The 14,095-nt window shown below is 43.6% G+C and overlaps 1 protein-coding gene across 1 annotated transcript in view; it reads left to right on the top strand.

The window, feature by feature from the left end:
* The window catches only part of ccdc85a (coiled-coil domain containing 85A), an 873,452-nt gene that overhangs the window by 516,876 nt on the left and 342,481 nt on the right, over positions 1-14,095 (top strand). Inside the window, exon 2 of the mRNA XM_068044891.1 lies at positions 8,048-8,124. Within this exon, the coding sequence (XP_067900992.1) occupies positions 8,048-8,124 (77 nt within the window). The remainder of the gene's footprint in view (positions 1-8,047; positions 8,125-14,095) is intronic.

Below are 14,095 nucleotides of genomic sequence, written 5' to 3'. Positions count from 1 at the left end.
AGCATGGCCAATAGGGCAAATAGTAACAAAAACAAGAAATGCTGGAATCACTCAGCAGGTCTGGCAGCATCTGTGGAAAGAGAAGCAGAGTTAACGTTTCGGGTCAGTGACCCTTCTTCGGAACTGACAAATATTAGAAAAGTCACAGATTATAAACAAGTGAGGTGGGGGTTGGGCAAGAGATAACAAAGGAGAAGGTGCAGATTGGACCAGGCCACATAGCTGACCAAAAGGTCACGGAGCAAAGGCAAACAATATGTTAATGGTGTGTTGAAAGACAAAGCATTAGTACAGATTAGGTGTGAATATACTGAATATTGAACAGCAGCAAGTGCAAACCTGAAGAAAAACAACCTGAAAAAAACAGTGGGTAAGCAAACTGAACAAACTAAGATGAAATGAAATAAATGCAAAAAAAGATTGTAAAAAATGTAAAAAGGAATGTAAAAAAAAAAGGAAGAAAAAATAACTAAAAATGACTAAAAATGAAAGTAAAGTGGGGGGCTGTCATGCTCTGAAATTATTGAACTCAATGTTCAGTCCGGCAGGCTGTAGTGTGCCTAATCGGTAAATGAGATGCTGTTCCTCGAGCTTGCGTTGATGTTCACTGGAACACTGCAGCAATCCCAGGACAGAGATGTGAGCATGAGAGCAGGGGGGAGTGTTGAAATGGCAAGCATGAAAGGGCAAATAGTAATTCAGGGTAAAGTCCTGCTCGGGTCAGCAAATGAAACTTGACCCGAGCCTGACAGAACCACATCTGACCCAAGCCCGACACAGCCCAAGTCCTTTCATTTTTTCCCACGCCCGACCCGACCACCGGAATGTTCAGTTAACCTAGCTTCCGTTTCTCACTTTTTAAGCTTGTGAAGATAAGCAACAAAAACTGTAACTGGACTCAAAAGGTTGTTTAAAAAGTACATTGAGGTTGGAGCCACGTACTGGAGGTGGTGATCAAGTGTGTCCGACCCGGCCTGACCCGACCCGAGCCTGAATACTGGACCCGGAACAGCGACCCGACCTGAACCCAATACATGTCGTCAGGTCCTGCCAGGTTCGGGTCGAGTAGTCATGCTCTAAATCGGGGCTGTGTGCTGATATTTTAATAAGGTAGGTCATCTAAGAGCTGACTGCTGGAATCTATGGGGAATGTCTGCAGGGTTAATCAGGATACTCCCACTCAGTGCAGGGGAAGGAACCCTGCTGGAAAACACAGCTGAGTAGTCTGTGGCTTTCACTATAGCAAAAAGGTCCAGGGTACCTATTGCTGTGAGTGTGAGAAAAGGTACTAGTATCCCTGAAGGCTATCGGGATTTTGTGTCCCAAGGGAGTGTCATCTCATACCCCTCGAGTGGGACAAGCAAGCCCATAATTATACTCCGGGTTACAGGGGCCACCCAGTCCCTTCTACTGAAAAAAGGCCTTGCTTTTCCCCCAGAGAGTGCAGTGAAGGCCAGGGTGTTAGTGAATGATATCGGAGGGCAGTATATGCCCATACATTTACATCGGGTGCACTTGGAGTGCAACCTAGTTTCGGGAACAGGTGACCGTAGGGATTGTCCCCAGTTTGCCTGTGGACGGGGTTGACCTGCTCCTAGGTAATGATCTGGCAGGGCAAAGCTGATAGCTTCCCCAGTAATGAAAGAGAGACCGAAGGAGGTCAGGGACACAGGGCAGCGGCAGGAGACAGTTCCCTGCAGTACCTCTGATTGTGTAGTGAATCGGGCCATGACCAAACCAGCTCCCCCAGAGGAGACTGAATTGGCACTGCAGACAGATGACCATGTTGTCTGCCTGTCTGAAACTTTCTTTGGAAATTAGAGGACCCAGGGAATGGATTAAATGGATCTTCCCTGGCTGAGGCTCAGTGAGCCGACTCAGTATTGAGAAAGTTAGCACAGGCTGCCCAGACTGAAATTGAAGCAGAGGGAATCCCTGAGTGCTACTATTTAAAGAATGAGATACTGATGAGGAAGTGGAGCTCTCCTCGCAGAGCTGAGGACAAAGAGAGAACAGTGGTTCATCAGGTAGTGTGCCACAGAGGCACCGGAAAGAAATATTAAGAATGAGCCATGAGATTACAATGGCTGTGCATGTCAGTGTACGAAAATCCAAAGCCCGCATAAGACAGCAGTTTGACTTGCCAAAACACCACAAAGATGTGGTGGAGTACTGTAGGAGTTGTCACATGTGCCAGTTTAAGGGGAAACCGCAACCTAGAGTGAAATCTGCACCCCTAATTCCTGTATAGGATTTTGGAAAACCCTCCAGCAGAGGGCTGGTGAATTGTAAGGGACCCCTGCTGAGAACAAAAGGGATTCAGACAGGCACAGGGTCGAAAAAAAGATAGCGAGGAAAGGGGAAAAAGGGGACCAAGAGGGCAGGTTAAAGGAGGTCTGGGAGGATTCCTAAATGAATACCCTTACTGTCTGGTCAACCAACTCCGAAATGTTTGAAAAATTAGACCCCACATCCTCCTATGTAAATGCAGACATCAGAAGCACCCCACCAGAGTTGCTAACAGCATTTACAGAAACATACAGGGATAAAGAAAGTCCTCAAGAGGGCAGAGAAACCATGAGGATGATGCCTCACCTAGCCGTATTGCCGCAGTGGAGTGCAGTAGAATCTGGACAAATACCTGCAAACAGGAATATTCCACAGGACAAAAGGAAGATTAGCAATCAATCCTCCCCCACAGTTAGAAGAAAAGGGAACCCTGCAGTGAGCAGCACGCATGACTCACCAAAGTACTGAAAGTGAGGTCAGAGTGGATCCACCCAATGCCGCCTCCCATGATCGATCAGAGCTCCAAACCAGGGCTCATCAAATCTAACCATCCCCCTGCAGACCCCAACATGATCAAAGACACCCGAGACAATCATGGAAATGTGCAAAGGAAAATCCCAAGGCTTTTTATACGTATATAAAGAGCAAGAGGTTAACCAGGGAAAGGGTTGGCCCACTCAAGGACAGAGGAGGGAATCTATGTGTGGATCCAGCGGAAATGGGTGAGGTACTAATTGAGTACTTTGCATCAGTATTCACCAAAGAGAAGGACTTGGTGGATGATGAGTGTAGGGAAGGGAGTGTAGATAGTCTCGGTCATCTCATTATCAAAAAGGAGGAGGTGTTGGGCGTCTTGCAAAGCATTAAGGTAGATAAGTCCCCAGGGCCTGATGGGATCTACCCCAGAATACTGAGGGAGGCAAGGGAAGAAATTGCTGGGGCCTTGACAGAAATCTTTGCATCCTCATTGGCTACAGGTGAGGTCCCAGAGGACTGGAGAATAGCCAATGTTGTTCCTTTGTTTAAGAAGGGTAGCAAGGATAATCCAGGAAATGATAGGCCAGTGAGCCTTACGTCAGTGGTAGGGAAATTATTAGAGAGGATTCTTCGCGACAGAATTTACTCCCATTTGGAAACAAACGAACTTATTAGCGAGAGGCGGCATGGTTTTGTGAAGGGGAGGTCATGTCTCATTAACTTGATTGAGTTTTTTGAGGAAGTGATGAAGATGATTGATGAAGGAAGGGCATTGGATGTTGTCTATATGGACTTCAGTAAAGCCTTTGACAAGGTCCCTCATGGCAGACTGGTACAAAAGGTGAAGTCGCATGGGCTCAGAAGTGAGCTGGCAAGATGGATACAGAACTGGCTCAATCATAGAAGACAGAGGGTAGCAGTGGAAGGGTGCTTTTCTGAATGGAGGGCTGTGACTAGTCAGGGATCAGTGCTGGGACCTTTGCTGTTTGCAGTATATATAAATGATTTGGAGGAAAATGTAGCTGGTCTGATTAGTAAATTTGCGGATGACACAAAGGTTGGTGGAGTTGCGGATAGTGATGAGGATTGTCAGAGGATCCAGCAGGATATAGATCGGTTGGAGACTTGGGCGGAAAAATTTAATCTGGACAAATGTGAGGTAATGCATTTTGGAAGGTCTAATGCAGGTGGGAAGTATACAGTAAATGGCAGAACCCTTAGGAGTATTGACAGGCAGAGAGATCTGGGCGTACAGGTCCACAGGTCACTGAAAGTGGCAACGCAGGTGGATAAGGTAGTCAGGAAGGCATACGGCATGCTTGCCTTCATCGGTCGGGGCAAAGAGTATAAAAATTGGCAAGTCATGCTGCAGCTGTACAGAACTTTAGTTAGGCCACACTTGGAATATTGCATGCAATTCTGGTCGCCACACAACCAGAAGGACGTGGAGGCTTTGGAGAGAGTACAGAAGAGGTTTACCAGGATGTTGCCTGGTCTGGAGGGCATTAGCTATGAGGAGAGGTTGGATAAACGCGGATTGTTTTCACCGGAACAACAGAGGTGGAGGGGCGACATGATAGAGGTTTACAAAGTTATGAGTGGCATGGACAGAGTGGATAGTCAGAAGTTTTTTCCCAGGGTGGAAGAGTCAGTTACTAGGGGACATAGGTTTAAGGTGCGAGAGGCAAAGTTTAGAGGGGATGTGCGAGGCAAGTTCTTTACACAGAGGGTGGTGAGTGCCTGGAACTTGCTGCCGGGGGAGGTGGTGGAAGCAGGTATGATAGCGACGTTTAAGAGGCATCTTGACAAATACATGAATAGGTTGGGAATAGAGGGATATGGTCCCCAGAAGTACAGAAGGTTTTAGTTTAGGCAGGCATCAAGATCGGCGCAGGCTTGGAGGGCTGAATGGTCTGTTCCTGTGCTGTACTGTTCTTTGTTCTTTGTTCAAACCTCCTCAAAAATCACATGTTTATTGGGTTGCCTGGTCCCAATTTATTGCAAGCTGATAGTGAAGAATCTTTAAACCTCCTTGGGCAACACATATCTATCTCGGACCCACCTCAAAGGAAAAGGGGCAGTTTAAAGCAGCACTGTTACAGAGAAAAGACAGGCTGTAACAATTTAAACATTTCTGAATAAATGAGAGAAATGCTTATGTGCTTTCCTGTACTTTCTCTTCCTTCTAATTTATAATGAAATGCTCCCCCTAATGGTAGAGGTGTGACAGAAACCACACTGGCCAAATGGAAACGTATTAATTTCATCGTAGGGAATGCTGCTTGAAGTGTTTTTACTGGACATTAAACATAGCTTGTTTAAAAGGGCCACAGATCTGAACAGCTAAAACATGGTTGCACATTTGCATTCCGAGAGACAGTCACATAGGGAGACAATGGGAGTGCTCACTGATTGAATTAGCGAGATGGGTTTTGTCAATAGTGGTGATCAAAAGACATTGAGGGCCACTGACTTTGTAAGAGACAAAGGCTCCTCGGTATCTATTTGCGTGTGTGTTTATCCCGCATGCATGCTAGCGTGGTTGCATTGTTTATTTTTAGTAATTTTAACTGAGTTAGAGTGATAAGGCTAATAAACGTACATCTTTCTTGTTGGACCTAAGAAATCCTGTCTGATTGGTTCCTTTCCAATTACAGTTAGAAAGCAGTGAGCAAGGACTCACTGAGGTGAAGCTAAAAACACTGTGTTTTAAAAGTTGAAGCCTGATATGGCCAAACCAGGAAAGGGGCGGGAGGTGAGCCTGAGACCCCTTCCTCACCAAGTCGAACAGTAGTAATAAATGAACACTTATAAAGTTCATTTGACATGGCTTTATCCCATATTTTTGCAAAGGTGTTAGTCTATTTTAATGGGCTAAATAACTGAAAAGGAATTTTCAAGTACTTTTCAACTTGAGGTTAGAGCAGCAAAATAGTTTCCATAAGTAGACTGAATCTCCATTGAACTAAAACATGTATCACCGACTTGATTGGAATAGTGTCCCAAGGGACTAACAATTGCCCCTTAGCTATGGTTTATTGTACTAAAGATCTCATGTTATGCCCTTTACATTCTGTTGTCTATGTTTCTGCTCTGACAGGCAACAAAGAACATACTATCACACTGTTACATTCAGGCAGCTTTATCAATCAGATGTATTTACATATAAGATCATATACAGCAGTAGAAAGATACACAAGTCAATGATGGTACAGCACATAGAAAACAATAAAGATAAAAGCATGCCACAAGAACTAAAATGCCATTTCTGAACCGTATTTCTTACACAGTCCGATAATCTACAAGATTGTGGATGAAAATATTTCACAGACTTGCGTATTTAATGCCTTCTGTGGGTGACATGATTTCTAGGTCAACCTCAAGCATTCAAGTTCACCAGCACTCTGAGCTAACAAATATTGAGAAAATCCTGCAATATTTATCCCAGTTCACAGGCTTCTGAATGCTGTCAGTCAACCAAGATCAAAGATACAGAAGAATCCAGTGTATAGCCTCACGTGATCATCAAATGATTAGACTTCATCCAGGTTTTGAGCATCTATTACTGCTTTAACAATATGTAATTTGATTAGCACTCAAAACAATTCTTTTACATCCTACCTAATTTTCAGCTGAAACAACTTGTTCCAATTATTCTGTGTAAGCATTTTGCCATGGAACCAAAGAGATTGCTTTTCAGCTACTGTCAAGGGAAAACTATTTTTAAATCACCTTTATCTTATCCATCTAAAGCTATAGAAATTACAACAACGAGTTGATATACAATTATTGTATGAATGTGTTAAGCATTTAGCAGCTAATATAGGCTCTCATGATCTGTGTAAAATCCAGTAGAAGCAACAACATTTCGATTGGGAAGCCTATCCAAAACATATTAATGCTCACAGGTGCATCTTCCTGTTGTGATTTCCTGGGCTCTTTCTTCCATAATTTACGCTTGATTTCATCTTCTACGTTAGCTATAACAAATTACTTGCTCATTATGTTTGCATCTTGAACATCTGGCCTACTTCAGCTGCTTTCACTAATGATGGTCTTGTCAATAAACATTCCTTCAGAGAAAAAACACTAGACTATTTGTATAGAAACAACTGCTTTTCCTACATAGTCAGCTGAGGGAGGATAGTGCCAGCATGCATTTTTATTATAAAATAAAAACAAGAAATGCTGGAACCACTCAGCAGGTCTGGCAGCATCTGTGAAAAGAGAAGCAGAGTTAACGTTTCGGGTCAGTGACCCTTCTTCGGAACACTTTTATTATCTGTTTTGTAGCAGTTTTTGAGAATATTTGAAGAATTTGTGTTCGAGTGTCATGCAAGGCAAAGTTGTTACCTTTTTCCTTTACTTTGCTTCACATGGAGCTTCCAGATTTTTCTCTATAGAAGTTGGACAATTTATACAAAGAATAGACAGAAAAAAGTGGATATGAGGGAATAAAGTCAAGAATATAAGCAGTCCTTTATAACAGTTTGTATTATCACCTTAAACCCCTGATTAGATTATAACCTTGTAATTCGCTTGCAGGTATAAATTATTCCATACTATAGGCCACTATTCCAATTTAACAATTTATTTTCAAATTCAAAAAATAAATAATGAATTCCAGCGATTCATTCTGCAAAATCTTTTCAGTGTAATATTTAAATATGAATTGCTCATGCTCTGTATGAACTGCCTTACCAGTAACTAACTATTTAACTGTTTTTGTGTTCCACAGTACGTGACTGCGTAGATATTTAATACCTATACAGTCTTGAAAAATAGCTTATCGAAAACCCGTTAACTGTAAATATAGTTTTCAACTAAGCACAACCATAAAAGTAGTTGAGTGAGAGAGTTATTTTTAGTGCTAACCATGAAGATAAAAAATTTATGCAAGTCATATAATTTCATTCAGGCAATGCTGAAGGACTTGGGACACTTATTTAGTAATTTTCATCAGTAATATTCCTAGTTGAATTTGACATTTTTCCTTCTTCACATCTTTTGGGTTACCAGGGCTACAGTAAAGGTTTAAAAGTCCACTTTGTGTCTGAACCTTGTAATTACTATAAGATTCACCACCATAATTAGTTTTATTGATTTTAAAAAGTATTTAAAGATTGATGTGAACTCCAGTGACACCAGCTGCCTTGATCATGATCAGGTGCTTATAATGTTGCGTGATCTTGGAATTTTAATTTTTTTGGAAGATGTTGAAAGGAAGCAGTTGTCATCTGAATGATCCATTGAATTAATGAAATGTGACTCTTTGTTTCAGAGCCAGCACTTACTTATGTCAAACAGCTGGAGACCAGAGTGAAGCAACTAGAGGAAGAAAACCGAATGTTACCCCAGGTGGGTCCATGTCCTTGTTCATTCCAGTTGGAAAGTGACGTGCTTTTAGTATTTCATAACAACTGAAGATAGTAAGTGAAAGTTCTTCAACTACTGCCCCATTTCAAAACTATCAGAGTTCAATGGCCGTAATTTTATGGCCCCCAAACGAGTGGGCTGGTGGCAGGTTGCAAGGGGGGAAAAATTGAGTGGGAGGCGGCGGGGGGCCGCCCCCCCCCCGCCCCACCCAGGCCAATCAAGGCCCTTAAGTGGCCAATTAACTGGCTCTTAAGGGCCTCCTCCTGCTGCCGCGGGTATTTTACCCTCGGTGGTTGGATGGCAAAGGCCTCAAGAACCCCACCTGCTAAACCAGGCAGCATTCTAGAGGATTGGCTAACCAATAGAAAACAGAGTCGGGGTAAATGGGTCTTTTTCTGGTTGGCAAAATGTAACTAGTGGGGTGCCACAGCATTCGGTCCTTGGGCCCCAACCACTTACCAGCTACATTAATGACTTGGATGCAGGGATAGAAGGTACTGTAGCTACATTTGCAGATGACACTAAAATATGTGGGATTGTAAGTTGCAATAAAGAAATAAGACATTTACAAATGGATATGGATAGGTTAGGTGAATGGGCCAAAACTTGGCAGCTGGAGTTTAATGTGGATAAGTGTGAGGTTATCCACTTTGGTCGGGAGAATAGAAAGGCAAATTATTATCTAAACGGAGAGAAACTTCAAAGTGCTTTGATGCAGAGGGATTTGAGTGTCCTCATGCATGAATCGCAGAAAACTAATATGCAGGTGCAGCAGGTAATAAGGAAGGCAAATGGAATTTTGGCATTTATTGCTAAAGGAATAGAGTATAAAAGTAGGGAAGTGTTGTTGCAACTGTACAAGGCATTAGTGAGACAACACCTAGAGTATTGCGTACAGTTTTGGTCCCTTTACTTGAGGAGGGATGTAGTTGCATTGGAGGCAGTTCAGAGGAAGTTCACTAGATTGATTCCAGAGATGAGGGGTTATTCTTACAAAGAGAGATTGAGCAGTTTAGGCCTTTACTCTCTAGAGTTTAGAGGAATGAGAGGCGATCTAATTGAGGTATATAAGATGATTAAGGGGATTGACAAAGTAGACGTAGAGAGGATGTTTCCTCTTGTGGGGCAATCTATAACAAGAGGTCATAGTTTTAGGATAAGGGGTAGCAGATTTAAAACAGAGATGAGAAATTACTTTTCTCAAAGGGTCCTGAGTCTGTGGAATTCACTACCCCAGAGTGTGATGGATGCCGGGACATTGACTAAATTTGAGGAGATAGACAGATTTTTAATTAGTAATTGGTTGAAGGGTTATGGAGGATGGGCAGGAAAGCGGAGTTGAGGCCGAGATGAGATCAGCCATGATCGTATTGAATGACAGAGCAGGCTTCAGGGGCTGAATTGCCTACTCCTGCTCCTAGTTTTTATGTTCTTATGTTCTTTAGTTCTTGCAGGCTGGGGGTCCCTACTGATCAGGCACCCTGTGCCCCACGGAGGGCTGCCCCCAAAGCACATACAGCACCCACCTCCCCCAACAAACCCACCCCCCCTTGCCTTGCCGGGCCCTGGCCGATTGTCCCCAGTGAGACCCTAAATTCTTACCTCCTTTCCCGGGTTATCCTTCCTCTTCCTCCTGAAGCTGGTGAAGCCAGTGGAGCTGCTGGGACTAAGAGCTGCCGGCTCGCTGATTGTCCAGCAGCTCCATTAGGTAGGACTTCCTGCCTCAAGGATGTGAGCGGAAAATCCCAGCCTGGCTCCCCAGGCCCGGTGAAGGCGGGCTCGCCACTGACCTTTCAGCTGGTGGGCGTGGCCTCCTGCCCAATGTAAAATTCCAGCAGTAGTACAGAATAGATTTAGTGCTTAGTGCCATTTTGTGGAAGGTTTATGGATTAACTGTTAGACCAGCTTGAAGAACCTGCTTCATGGCATTTTCATTATCTACTCTAGGCTATCTGCTATGATTGGTTTTAATACAAAATGATGTGACTTTGAAAATAATGCCAGAAACAACATTGACATACCTGTGCAGGTTAATAGGCTGTTAACACTAAAGGAAAATCCAGGAACATGCAGACTGCAACCCTCAGGCCACCTTTGGACTCCCAGCCCTGCATAATTTGGCTCTTGAAGGTAGGAAATTAAGGAAAGGAAAACTTTATATATATATATATATATAATACCTTTCACAATCACAGGACGTCCCAAAGCGCTTTACAGCCAGTGAAGTACTTTTGAAGTGTCGTAACTGTTATGATGTAGGAAAGGCAACAGCTGACTTGCACACAACAATGAGGTAATGACCAAATATTGGCCCAGATTTTGTGGCAGTAATGATAGTGAAACTGTCAGTATTCACCATCTTTGCACCATTGAAACTTACAGCAACTGTCAGTGGTTCTAACCTTTTCCAGAGGGTGTGCTGTTGAGGCACATCCAGTTTGCAATCAATGGGAAATCAATTGAATTGATGAGAACATCCACTCTTATTCTGTCAGTCTCTCTGTGAAAACCCTTAAAAAAGTTATATTTTGTTGAATGAGGTGTAACTGGGTTTGTGACTGCATACTAACTTCATACTTACTTCTAAACACCCTCACTGGCCCGGAGGAGCTAATTTTATATTCGTGGAATGTCAAATTTTGCCATAATTATAAAAACTCCCACATATTTTGTTCATCTTTATTTCACCTCCTATGCTGATGCAATCATAATCATTTGTTTTACTTTCTGCAAATTTTAATTAAAAGTGGAGGATGTTAGTGCATTTTACTTTCTGGTTTGCTGTGTGTGAATTCTTCAATGTGACTGGCTGCTTACCTGTTTGCTGACATCGCTACTGCTGCATGCCAAGACATCCCCTTGACTTGGAGCCAGATTTAAACTGCCATCAGGAAAGGGGCAAACCCCACAGGTTGCTAGATCTTTGTGGGGAGCTTTCTTTAAGGGCTGTGGCGAGCACTATTGCTTCGCCACTGACTGCAATATCCAGCACAATCTGTTTAGTGATGCTGGTTGAAGAATAAATATTGGCTAGGACACTAGGGAGAACTCCCCTGGTTTTCTTTGAATAATGTCAGTGGATTTTTTTATGTCCACCTCGAGGGCAGATGGAGACTCGATTTTTCAGTAAGTGGTGATGAATGACACTCGTTGTTGACTCCATAGAAAGCTGCCCACAAAGACCAAACGATCTGCGTGGCATGGATTTCACCTTTCTTGATGTAAGTTCGAATCTGGTGCCAAGTGAAGAGAATCGCCAAGCATCCAGTGATAATGATATCATTAAGCAGGGTAAGCAGCCAGTCACCTTGGAGTATTCTCATAGACAGCAAACCAGGAAGTAAAATGCACTGATTATCCTTCACGATTTATTAAACTTTACGGAGACTTAAATAAATGGATACAATGGGTATAAGGTAGAACCTAAAATAGCTTAAACAAATTTTCTTTTAAAACTATTTTAAAATTATGGCACCTCTTTTTATCATAATGGAGAAATGTGATATTCTGCAAAGATAAAATTAGTTTTTCAGTGCCAGAAAGGTTTTTCAGAAGTAATTATAAACTTAGTAGGTCGTTAAAAACCCTGTTACACCTCCTTTAATAAGGTATAACTTTTTCAGTGGTTTTTATAGTGACATTAATAGATGAAAAGGGAAAGTTCTCATCAGTTCAGTGATTTATATTTGATTGCAGTCTCGAGTACTTCAACAGCGTACCCTATGGAGAAGGGTAGTATCACAGACAGCAACTTCCAGATTTCTGCATTTAACTTTGCATGTGTGGACTGCAGGTGAGGAATCTTATTGTAACAGACCTGCTTGTAATGGAAGGGGCAGGAGCTGGCAGCGGGTTGAGAACCCGTTTGTTTCAGCAGCTGGCTTTGCCGTGGCTGTTTAACTCAGCCAACACATTAGCATCCCACTTCTAGACTTCCTGACTACTGACAGAGCGTGGGTGTGATGATGACCTGCACCTGTCAATAGAAGGCTCTGTATTTAAGGGGACCCCGGCAAAGGTCATAATGGCTCCATCCAGCATTCCTTGTGAAGGCAGAAGAAAACAGAATGATAGCAGGAAGATACGGGAAGGTTGCCCCTGGTTCTCTGACTCTCCCCTGGAGGTGATGTTGGAGGCGATGAGCGTCAGAAGAGAAGGAAGAGGCCAGCCACTCAGGCATTGCTGGAGGTCTCAGAAGTTGTGAGCAGTAGGATTATAGTCCCTTGCAGCTGGATACGGTGCTGCAAAAGGTTTAATGACCCTAATAAGGGCAGGAAAGGTGAGTGGCATAACACTTGCAGGCACAACCCTAACACTCTGACTTCCTCAGCATTCTCCGGCCAATGAAGACTTGTTAGTTGTATAAGGGGATTCACTGGGGTGCTTGTAACAGTATTCATGCCGTTATGTATATATTTATTTAAATGAATCAAACACTCTATTTCATTTCTTCATTCTTCTGCCATCTACTTTGTTGCATCCAAAATTCTAAATGAGCAGTAGCCTTCAGGAGAATGGTATGACCAGGTTGGAAGATGAGGAAAGGATGTGAATATAATGGTTGGATTTTTGATTATGGGAATGATTTGTGTTGTTGGGGATGGGGGGCTCAGAGTCTATGTTGCACTACCATATGGCCTCACACACTCCGATTAACTGAAGTACGCTGTATGAGGCCACTGCAGGTTTCACTGGCGGCCAGGTGAGCAGCTGCAGGCACCGTGGCCACATATGACTTTTCCTCCTCCTTGGAGGCAGATGCCAAGCAGTCTGCACCTTCCTCCTCTGCAGCTCCATTCCTCTCTGCAGCATGATGTTGTGCACGGCACAGCAGACCATAACCATTCTGGAGACCCATGCTGGTGCATACTGAAGGGTGGCCTTAGATCTGTCCAGGTACCTGAATTGCATCTTCAGCAACCCAACAGCTAGCTTAATGATTGCCCTTGTGGTCATGTGGCTTTTGTTGTACCTCTCCTCTGCATCAGTGCATCTCCTCACAGGTCTCAGCAGTCAGATCCTCAGGGGGTAGCCTTGGAATAGCAGCCGCTCACTCTGTGTGGAGGTGCGAAAACCTATGGGAAATGTGACTGTCGCAGAATGAATGAATCATGACAGTTTCTAGGATATCTTGCACAGGTATGAAAACTTTCCAGTGATCACATATAAGTTGAACATTGAGGAAGTAGACTCCCTTCTCATTGAAAAATAGTCCAAGATGATCTGAGAGTGCCTTGATTGCCACATGTGTACAGTCTATGACTCTCTGTACCTGTGAGAATCCAGCCACTGCAGCAAATGCATGTGCTCTCTGAGTCTGAATAGCCTCGCCAGTGTTAAAGTGGGCACAAGTGGTAGCCTTCGCAAACATGGCATCAGTCACCTGGGAGATACAATCGTGGGCAGCAGATTATGAAATATGGATGATGTCACCAGCAGATCCTGGAAGGCACCAGAGGTGAAGAAATTTAGGACAGTGGTGACCTTGACAGCCACTGGCAATGGGTGCCCACCTGGTCGTCTTGGAAGGAGGTATTGTTCCAGGAGGCTCCAGTTGTCAACAATGATCTGCCTTGACAGCCTGATTGTCCTGAGGCACTGTTGCTCTGTCATGTTGAGGAAGCTGATCCTCTGTCTGTATATCCTGAGCTGGGGATATCTCCTCCTTCAAACTGGAGCTCTGTGTCCATCCCCTCTGGCCTGTGGTGTGGTGTGTGGCTGTGGAGAAGCCAGCTGCTATTGCTGTTGGTATGGCTCCTGGTGCTGTTAATATTGCAGTGTCTGCTCCTCTTATTCCTCATCAGAGGTCCAAGGTGAAGCTGCATAAGCTGCTCCCATGCTGCAGTGAAGGCTGACAGCAGGAAAGTTCAGACAAAGGTGCACAAAGTCCAAGGTAGGTGAAATGGTTTCTAAAAAGTTGGGAATCACCTGCAAAATTGTGAAATCTGGATCT

This window comes from Heterodontus francisci, chromosome 13 (assembly GCF_036365525.1).
Source record: "Heterodontus francisci isolate sHetFra1 chromosome 13, sHetFra1.hap1, whole genome shotgun sequence".
Taxonomy (NCBI): Eukaryota; Metazoa; Chordata; class Chondrichthyes; order Heterodontiformes; family Heterodontidae; genus Heterodontus; species Heterodontus francisci.
This window is presented reverse-complemented; position numbering and strand designations above follow the sequence as displayed.